The following is a 10,708-nucleotide window of genomic DNA, read 5'->3' as shown; positions in this document are numbered from 1 at the left end:
TACTTTAACTATATCATCAAAGCTGTCAAAAGTAGATCATAGTGTCATTGCGGTTTACTGATGTAATGATGACTAATCCGTCTTTGCTCCCTCCTCTTTTCTATCCATCCCTCCTTCCATGGTTACAGGCAGCGGTAAAAGGTTCATGCAAAAATTCCTTAAGGAGTTTGTCATCGTGCACCAAATCTCTCCAATCGAACAACCGCTCCCTCCATCTGTCTTTCCTTCCCTTCGCCCAAGCCTCCATCATTGTAGGTAGCGGTAGACTTTGAAGCAGTGGTTGCCGGAATCAGCTACTACCACATGTCCATCTGAAGTCAGGGCCAGGCCTTGGGGTCCATACAGAGGGTCCGCTGATGTGTTGATGTAGGAGAGGAAGGAGCCGCTGCCGTCAAACACCTGGAAATTTTTGAACACAGAGTGAGAAAATATGTTTTAATCATTGCAAAAACTCCCCCAAAAAAGGCCCTTTTGTTATTCCAGTCTAAGGGCGCACTCACACTGTCCTTCCGCACCGCGCCAAAACCGTTTTTTCGGGTCAAGCCTAGTGTGTTTGACCAGTGTGAGTGCAGCCGCTCCGCGCATAACTGCGGCCAGCTGGCCGTCCACGGCCCATCTGAGAGAGGTGGGCTTTAGTAAAGCGCGTTTGCACATGTACGAGCACGAGGCCTACGGCGGTTCTGATGTAATTTATGTGCGCCTGTTCGAACATAGAAATTAGAAGGAAGACGCGGACATTTAACAACAACAACAATGGCGGTGAAAGGTTCACGTTGGTGTGGTGCGGAGGTGGAGTGTTTACTGCAGATTTGGTCGATGAAAAGATTCAAAAACAGTCGACAAGACGCACAAAAACTCCGAGGTCTACGGAAAGATCTGGAAACAAAGCCACGCATCGCCATGACGTCATCAATGGGTGTGACGTGTTACGGCGTGATGACGTATAGGCAGCAAGAAGCATTCTCCGAGGCCCAGGTAGTGTGAGTACAAACGGGCCTGGAGGGGGGGGGCAAGGACCCTAAAGCACGGGGCACGATACGGAAGGACAGTGTGAGTGCGCCCTAACAAGCCTTCGTTGTACCTGTATTCTGCTGTTGCCCCAGTCAGCTACGATGATGTTCCCATTCACATCCACTGCTACACCAGTGGGAGCGTTGAACTGGCCATTTCCCTCACCGTTAGAGCCAAATTTCAACACCAGCTCTCCTTCGGGGGTGAAAACCTGAGAAAGAGAAGGAAATCAAGTTCCATATTCATGTGCCATGTGTTAAAGGATCCTTGATTAAATGAGTGTTCACCTGGATCACACTAGAGTAAAGGTGTCATTTCATTCTAGAAAAGAAATTCAGTAAGGCCTTACCTTAACAGAGTGGTTATGGAAGTCAGTTACAATGACCTCATTGTTCTGGTTCACTGCTGCGAAGTGTGGACCTTCAGGACAGGAGCATAAAACAGGTTTTGCCTTCAGTGTTTCTGCTAACACGTCAACTGGCGCTTCAGCTACGTCTGGTGATTACAGTGCAACTCAAGGTTCGGCTGTTTTCAGCACTAACACTTCAACTGACACTGTAAATGGCCTTGATCTACTTTTGGAGCTCACTTTAACACTTTACCTGCTTTGAGGCTTTGAATTTCAACCAAGCCCCCACCACAGCGACTTCCTCGTTGATTCAATACGAAAGTGCCAGAAACTACAGTTCTCTGAGTGTCCACTAGGGGCAGTTTGCATAATAGAGCAGTTTCCCATTGACCCCCATGTTAAACAGGCCATTTTCACAGCATCATTAAACCTATTTACAAAATGGCCTGGTACAAAAAAAACATTCTAGGTTTATACACCAGGCTAGTTTTTATTTGATTGGAGGTTAAAGTTTATGAATAATTAGGGGCGTGGCCTCTTGAGTGACAGCTAGCCTCTGGCCCTCACTTCTCCTCGGAGGTACATCATCCAGATGGACGTATCTCCCTCCCCCCAACGTCACATACATGCCCTTTTTTGGTAAGAGGAAATGAGGCAGAGCCCGCAGGCAAGGACGATTGGATCAAGTTGGAGGAACGTACCTCGACGGGTATGCTTTGTCCATTTTTTGTACAGTCTATGGTTTCAACATGTATCTCAACTGCTTTAAGTGCTTACACTTTATCTGGCTTCAGATGTCAAACTTCAACTATCACTTCAAGTGTCCTTTGAGAACCTTAAACTTCAACTGCACATGTGGCTGTAACACCAGTGATCCGTATGGTTTAAATGAAATGGAACGTGGTGATTAAGTCTATGTCCTTTGTCTCTTTTATTCATTTCTGGAAAGTCTATCTGAGCAAACACTACCTGCAAATTGCTTGTCACCGTTTCCTCGACTCCCAAACTTCGTGATGAGCTTGCCGGTCAGCTGGAAGATGAAGACAGTGCACGCCTTGTTGTCAACCACAATCACGTGACCATTTTGGTCCACGGACACGCCCTTTGGTCCCATGAGTCTACCAGAGCCAAGCTTAGCCTGATGGATGTCAAATACAACCAAAAGAAAGAACCATTTAAAACACAAGAAATGTTAGTTTGAGCATTAAAACGTCCTTGAAACTAAGACTAAGTAACCCTGTAACCCTTCATCCCTTCAAAGCTCAAAGCCAGTATTCCTACCTTGAACTTGCCCTCGCTGGAGAAGATGCTGACCCACTTGTTGTCGTAATCTGCAATGATGATGTCACCACTGGGATGCACAGCCACACCCGTGGGACGCTGCAGTTGCCCTGGGGACCGACCACGCACCCCAAAACGACTCTTGAATTCCCCCTCGTTGGAGAAAATCTGGAGTGGGGAAACACTTGTGAGGACCCTCATAGACACAATGCGTACCTTAGCTTGTAAACCTAATCCTACATTTAGCCGTAACCCTAAAATCAAGTCTGTACCCTCAAACAGCAATTTGGTTTACCTGGACACACTGATTGTTGCTGTCAGCAATCAATATCCTGCCACTGGAGGAAGCAGCCACACCCTGAAGGTTGGTGAACTCTCCTTTATTCCGTCCCTTTGTTCCTGAAGAGAGCAGAGTATATCAAATAAAGTCACTGTTCAGCTGGGCCTTGACAGTATGGCAGCCAGCAGTAAACCCAAATTCATCCTCATGAGCTTTAGCTTTAATAGCTGTAATGTCACACCAATCCTGAAGATGAGGTCATCCTCGATGGGGTTCTGAGTTTTGCGACGTGGAGTGCCCAGGGCGCTGCTGGCCCTCTTGGAGCCCTTTTTTTTCTGGCCGGGGGACTTCCCTCGTCTCTTTGCCCCCTCAGAGGAGCCTGTGGATGGGGTGGCGTAGGCTGCTGAGTTGGTTGCTGTGGTGGTGGAGGGGGACACCTGATGACACAATGATGGGCGTTGTTCACAAGTATGAATTTTAGGTGTTTAATATTATTATGTATATTAACTTGTAAACTTTTTGGGGTCATTTCTTAAATTATTAACTTGCATGCTTTGTCCTCCATGATCTTCAAAAGACTGCAGTTTAATTTGAAATGTCATTCAATGCAGTAGTAAAGCAAAGGATTTGAACTTTCCTGTGTCGCATGGTAAGCTAGCAAGTTAGCGAAAGGTTGCACGGGGCGATGGAGCCTTTTTACTGCGATGCTTTGGTTATTTTTCAGTTGAAGCAAAAGGGGACTATCCAGAGGTGAGACCTCCTGAAGTTGGATTCAGTATTCTGGTTTGCATGGATTAAACGTATTTCAAATAACTGGTTTCACAAACGAGTGCAACACCATAAATGCTTTTGATGAGGTCATCCAAAACTGTAAACCCTGCGATTATCACATCATGTCTTCCTTCACAGCAGACCTTCCACTGTGTTCGTCTGAACATCTATAAAGATTGTTTTCCTTAAGATGTAGTTGGACACCGATTTGTACGAGCATACCTCAGCCTTAACTGTACTTTACAGTTGAGGCCTCCAAATTGTTGCTAGCACAAAAATCCTCCACCCACCTCTACCTCTGCCTCTAAGATCCTGTTGACAGACAGTTTGAAGGGACTTCCTTTGATGTGCTGGTCATACAGACGGAGAGCCAATGAGAAGCTGCCCTCCTTCGGCACCGTGTACACAAACTCATAAGTGCCATTCTTGTGGTCCAGTATTTCCCCGTCCACTATGCTGCCGTCAGGGGTGAACACCTGGATTAACACATGGGTAACCTTTTGTAATATCCTGTGTATCCACAGACTTTCGTTATATTTTGTTTGAGTGTGTCTGTAAAATGAACCTCAGCTGACAGGATTGCGTTGCCACTCTTGCAGGCTCCCCCTGACTTGTCTCTTGTCACTATGGTAACTGAGGCGGGATGTCCCACAATGCACTGCTCCAGGCCAGCACCCATGGCTTCGCTCTGGCTCGCCACCGCACTGAGGAAGAGGAGAGGTGAGAAAAGAACAATCAAGTGGTCAATCACTTATCTTCAACCTCTTATCCGGGGTCGGGTCGCGGGGGTAGAAGCTTTAGCAGGGGACCCCAAACTTCCCTTTCCCGGGCCACATTAACCAGCTCTAACTGGGGGATCCTGAGGCGTTCCCAGGCCAGTGTGGAGATCTAATCTCTCCACCTGGTCCTGGGTCTTCCCCGAGGCCTCCTCCCAGCTGGACGTGCCTGGAACACCTCCCTAGGGAGGCGCCCAGGGTTCATCCTTACCAGATGATCCTGAACCACCTCAACTGGCTCCTTTCAACGCAAAGGATCAGCGGCTCTACTCCGAGTTCCTCACGGATGCTGAACTTCTCCCCCTCTCTCTAAGGGAGACTCCAGACCCCCTCCTGAGAAAACCCATTTCGACCCATTTCGGCCAATCAAACAGCAGGATTGACCGGTAGATCAAGAGCTTTGCAAGAGGTGTTAAATTCAAAAATGCTTTACATCACAGGCCTGAATATCTTGTGAGAGCACGGCCTTACCTGGTCGTGACGATGGTCCCCAGGTTGTGTATGGACTTCCTCAGCCCATCTGTCTCCATCAGCAGATCCAGTTGGTCATTCTCCTCCGGCTGACACGGTAGGCCGAGGCAGGTCAGCTCCCCCAGCCTCTCGTGCAGCTCCTGCTCTACCTGCAGACTCGAGACACACGCCTCCCCGGCCAGAGCCTCCTCAGTCTGGGTACATGAGGCCGCAATATCCCCCTCTCCCCGGACGAGGCTGTCCACCTGGGCCTGGAGGACCTGGACATGGATGACAGATGTGTGTTGCGTACAGTTCATGTGTATGTGAGTTAGCTCACTTCAGGTGTGAAAACCAACTGTACTAAAACACGGAAGTGGACTCCTATTGAACGTGACTACAATGAGTTTTTAACCATTTATGAAGCATTCTCAATGTAATTCTGATGCATCTTCATCAGACACCAGCGCAAACCCGTCGTATCTAATGTGAAAACACCCTAAAAGTGAACAATTGGTTCTCATTCTTGTTCAGGTCGACCCTGCACCTTCTGTTTGAGTCCATATGTGACCTCCAGCTCCATCAGCAGGACGCTCTTCCGGACATCGAGCTGCTTGTGCAGATCCTCGAAGCTCGACTGGATGTCCTCTTCGATGGAAGCTCTCTGATTGGTCAGCTGTTGGAGGATCTCCTTAACAAAGGACAGGGCATCTGCAATCTGAGGGAGTCTGGAGAGATACAAACAGAGGCAAATAAGGATCATAATTTCTGCCACTGTGTCCTTGTTGCTCCAAGCTCCTGCATTTCCCTGTCTGTCCACCAGATGTCAGCTTCTCCTCTTCACTGCAATAACTCTCATCAGTCATTCATGCCTGTGTTCCCTGTGTCCTTATAAAATGGTGGGATGTTACTAAAGGACATGTACAAAAGTACTAGTAAATCAAAGGATTTGAACTTTCCTGTGTCGCATGGTAAGTTAGCAAGTTAGCGAAAGGTTGCACTGGGCGGTGGATCCTTTTTACTGTGATGCTTTGGTTATTTTTGAGTTGAAGCAGAAGGGGACTATCCAGAGGCGAGACCACACACTTGAAAACTCTTTGCAAACGCACTGAAGTTGGATTCAGTCTTCTGGTTTGCATGGATTAAACGTATTTCAAATAGCTGGTTTCACAAACGAGTGCAACACCATAAATGCTTTTGATGAGGTCATCCAAAACTGCAAACCCTGCGATTATCACATCATGTCTTCCTTCACAGCAGACCTTCCAGTGTGTTCGTCTGAACATCTATAAAGATTGTTTTCCTTAAGATGTAGTTGGACACCGATTTGTACATACTAGTTTGTTTCGAGCATACCTCAGCCTTAACTGTACTTTACAGTTGAGGCTAACAGGATTTAAGTGTTGGCCGAGCAGAAGGTCGCCATTCATTCTTGTTATGAAAATAAGAACATACCTCCAAATTTGTTGCTACCCACAAAAGTCCTCCACCCACCTCTACCTCTACCTCTAAGATCCTGTTGACAGTCATTCAAACTGTGTGTAATGAGTAGTCCAAATATAATGCATTGTTGCAAATGAAACCACCCAACGACATCTTTAATAGCTAAAACATCAAAATGCTGCTCAGACATGAATCAGACATGAAATTCAATAATATCTAATAATATGACGCTGATGGGGGCAGTTTTTCTGGATAAGACACATCTTTCTAATGTATCCAAAGCAATAACATAGCATTTAAGTGTTAATTATGTGTCCTCAAGGCTGTTAATGGTTGAATCATTCAATCAGAAAGCACATTACTGCATATATGTATTCATGAAACGCTTATCTAAATATATTCCAATCACATTCGCATTACAACTCTGATAGAGTCTAAATTGTTACAAGAATACAGCCGTGTGTGAACCACATCCAGACTCCCACCTGTTCTGGATGGACCCCAGCCTCTCCTGCAGGTCGCTGCGGTGCTGCTCCAGGGCCTGGCTGAGGGGCACCTGAGGGTGCTCCTCATGGTCCTGCACGCAGTCCTCACACAGGGCACAGTCGCAGGCCGTACAGTACAGGTCCGCCACCTGCAGGGGAAAGGGGAAGGATGGAGGATACAATAGCAGGGAGATTTGGATAAAACGCAGCGCAAGTACATTAAAAAACACTAGAATGGACGAGACTTGGGGTACATGGGGTCGCGGGGGGCTGGAGCCGATCCCAGCTGACATTGGGCGTGAGGCAGGGTCCACCCTGGAGAGGATGCCAGTCTATCACAGGACACATAGAGACGAACAGAGACAGACAACCATTCACACCTACGGGTGATTTAGAGTCATCAATGAACCGAACACCTGCACGTCTTTGGACTGTGGGAGGAAACCGGAGAACCCGGAGAAAACCCACGCAGACACAGGGACAACATGCAAACTCCACACAGAAGGGCCCCAGCAGGGATTCGAACCAGGAACCTTCTCGCTGTGAGGCAAGAGTGCTGACCACCAGACCTAGCTACTCATAATTTATACTCTATGAAACTATTTAAGTTTCATAATTCAGTTTCACAGTAGTCTACTTGTTTGTTGCGTTCCTACCTTCCCTGCATGTTGAGGGCAGGCGTTTTTGCCGGGCGGAGCCTCCAGGACGGTGCACTCCTCACTGCTGCTATCTGGGGAGTGTTGGTGGGCCTCCATCTGCGAGCGGCAGCAGCCTGGTGGGGGTGAACCTCCGAACACACCCCTTATTCCACGCTGCAGCCAGGGGAAGGGGCTGAGTGCTCAGGTACGAGGCTTTCCTACAGACTGTTTTTATCGTTGGCTCCTGTAAACTCCTGGATTTTATTCCATTGTCCCTTAGGGTTAGCGTAGGGTTAGCATAGGGTTAGCGTAGGGTTAGCATAGGGTTAGCGTAGGGTTAGTGTTAGGGTAGGGTTAGCGCAGGGTCAGGGTCAGGGTTAGGGTAGGGTTAGGGTTAGCGTAGGGTTAGGGTCAAGGTTAGGGTTAGGGTTAGGGTTGGGTTTAGGGTAGGGTTAGGGTTAGGGCAGGGAAGGGTGAGCGTAGGGTTGGGCTAGCGTAGGGTTAGGGTTAGCGTAGGGTTAGCATAGGGTTAGTGTAGGGTTGGGTTAGGGTAGGGTTAGGGTTAGCGTAGGGTTAGCGTAGTGTTAGGGTTAGGGTTAGCGTAGGGTTAGGGTTAGGGTTAGCGTAGTGTTAGGGTTAGGGTTAGCGTAGGGTTAGGGTTAGGGTTAGCGTAGGGTTAGCGTAGGGTTAGCGTAGGGTTAGGGTTAGGGTTAGCGTAGGGTTAGGGTTAGGGTTAGCGTAGGGTTACGGTTAGCGTGGGGTTAGGGTTAGCGTAGAGTTAGCGTAGTGTTAGGGTTAGCGTAGGGTTAGTGTAGGGTTGGGTAAGTTATCTCAGCCAAGAGGAGGGGCTTTGTCCACGAGCCCATTTCCTACACAGCATCAAAAAAAGGGCTGCTGGGAAATCAAATGTACGTCTTGTTTTGTTTTTGTTTTTTATAATGTGAACGCACAATCATCCACTTGTGTCCGAGCTTTATTTCACCTCTGTGCTCGGCTTAAACGTCAGACAGTGATTATTCCGTTACACTCCTGTTGGGTAAAAAGGGCTCCGGGCATCCGAGGCTCCACACACGCTCCACCTGAAACGTCCTTCTGCTTCCATCTCCTGGGTACGGAGTGAAATCCTCCTTTAGCAGCAGACCTTGCTGTGGATTCAGTTCACAGAGGGTTCAAACCGAGGGCAGCCTGCGGTGGAAAGAGAGGGTTAAGTGGGAAACTCTGACCATCATGACATCATTATGTTACGTTACGTCTCCTTTAGTCGTCTAAACTTAACCGTCTCCTTTAGTGACTAAACTTAACCGTCTTCTTTAGTGACTAAACTTAACCGTCTCCTTAAGTGACTAAACTTAACCGTCTCCTTTAGTCGTCTAAACTTAACCGTCTCCTTTAGTGACTAAACTTAACCGTCTCCTTTAGTCGTCTAAACTTAACCGTCTCCTTTAGTCGTCTAAACTTAACCGTCTCCTTTAGAGTCTAAGCTTAACCGTCTCCTTTAGTCGTCTAAACTTAACCGTCTCCTTTAGAGTCTAAACTTAACCGCCTCCTTTAGTCGTCTCAACTTAACCGTCTCCTTTAGTCGTCTAAACTTAACCGTCTCCTTTAGTCGTCTAAACTTAACCGTCTCCTTTAGTCGTCTAAACTTAACCGTCACCTTTAGTCGTCTAAACTTAACCGTCTCCTTTAGTCGTCTAAACTTAACCGTCTCCTTTAGAGACTAAACTTAACCGTCTCCTTTAGTGACTAAACTTAACCGTCTCCTTTAGTGACTAAACTTAACCGTCTCCTTTAGTCGTCTAAACTTAACCGTCTCCTTTAGTGTCTAAACTTAACCGTCTCCTTTAGTCGTCTAAACTTAACCGTCTCCTTTAGTGACTAAACTTAACCGTCTCCTTTAGTGTCTAAACTTAACCGTCTCCTTTAGTGTCTAAACTTAACCGTCTCCTTCAGTGACTAAACTTAACCGTCTCCTTTAGTTGTCTAAACTTAACGGTCTCCTTTAGTCGTCTAAACTTAACCGTCTCCTTTAGTCGTCTAAACTTAACCGTCTCCTTTAGTGACTAAACTTAACCTCCTCCATCATCCCGTACACATCATTTATGAGTCTGTAAATAAACACACACACACAGACACACACACACAGACACACACACACACACACACACACACACACACACACACACACACACACACACACACACACACACATCATTTATGATTCTGTAAATAAACACACACACGTGTCCGGTCACCGTAGGAATGCCCATATGTTCCTACCAGGTGGTGCATCCTCACTGCACTCCCCTAATTAACCCCCAGATGGTACGCTCCGCAGTGAGACACATGTGCAGGAACAGGTGGTACGATCCACAGACGGGGGGAGGAGGGAGGAGTGAATGAAGAGGAAGAACTGATGAAGAGCAGTGGGGGGAGAAATGTAGGTCACCAAAATGACTTCAAAGTGATGTGAGAGAGAGAGAGAGAGAGAGAGAGAGAGAGAGAGAGAGAGAGAGAGCGAGAGAGACGGGGGTTTCCATGGTAACGGGGTATCTGCATGGGGAGGGATGAGGAAGCAGTCGGGGGCGTTTTTTTAATCCTCGTGTCACGCAGAGCGCCGCAGACGTGACGATGGTCGTGAACCTCATCATCCGCACAGACACGGATCATGGTTGTGTCTCTTTGTGGTTGTTTTGTGTCTCTTTGTGGTTGTTTTGTGACTCTTTGTAGTTGTTTTGTGTCTTTTGTGGTTGTTTTGTGTCTCTGTCATTGTTTTGTGTCTCTTTGTAGTTGTTTTGTGTCTCTTTGTAGTTGTTTTGTGTCTCTATGTGGTTGTTTTGTGTCTCTTTGTAGTTGTTTTGTGTCTCTTTGTAGTTGTTTTGTGTCTCTTTGTGGTTGTTTTGTGTCTCTTTGTAGTTGTTTTGTGTCTCTTTGTGGTTGTTTCGTTTCTCTTTGTGGTTGTTTTGTGTCTTTGTAGTTGTTTTGTGTCTTTTGTGGTTGTTTTGTGTCTCTGTCATTGTTTTGTGTCTCTTTGTAGTTGTTTTGTGTCTCTTTGTAGTTGTTTTGTGTCTCTTTGTAGTTGTTTTGTGTCTCTTTGTAGTTGTTTTGTGTCTCTTTGTGGTTGTTTTGTGTCTCTTTGTAGTTGTTTTGTGTCTCTTTGTAGTTGTTTTGTGTCTCTTTGTGGTTGTTTTGTTTCTCTTTGTGGTTGTTTTGTGTCTCTTTGTAGT

General features: G+C 46.8%; 1 protein-coding gene across 1 annotated transcript; it reads right to left on the bottom strand.

The window, feature by feature from the left end:
• Window positions 1-246: 246 nt before the first annotated feature.
• On the bottom strand, window positions 247-7,738 carry trim2b (tripartite motif containing 2b; the record flags this gene model as incomplete). The annotated part of the gene is made up of 13 exons (XM_083937162.1): window positions 7,503-7,738; window positions 6,847-6,995; window positions 5,466-5,646; window positions 4,940-5,199; window positions 4,258-4,396; window positions 3,989-4,168; window positions 3,163-3,358; window positions 2,937-3,040; window positions 2,642-2,809; window positions 2,330-2,498; window positions 1,361-1,431; window positions 1,082-1,222; window positions 247-399 (listed from the first exon to the last, which is right to left on the bottom strand). Exons 1-13 carry the CDS (start codon window positions 7,599-7,601, stop codon window positions 247-249), a joined length of 2,010 nt encoding a protein of 669 aa, XP_083793288.1. The 5' UTR covers window positions 7,602-7,738.
• Between the last annotated feature and the right edge of the window lie 2,970 nt (window positions 7,739-10,708).

Source organism: Echiichthys vipera (assembly GCF_963691815.1).
Source record: "Echiichthys vipera genome assembly, chromosome: 22".
NCBI classification, from domain to species: domain Eukaryota; kingdom Metazoa; phylum Chordata; class Actinopteri; order Perciformes; family Trachinidae; genus Echiichthys; species Echiichthys vipera.
This window is presented reverse-complemented; position numbering and strand designations above follow the sequence as displayed.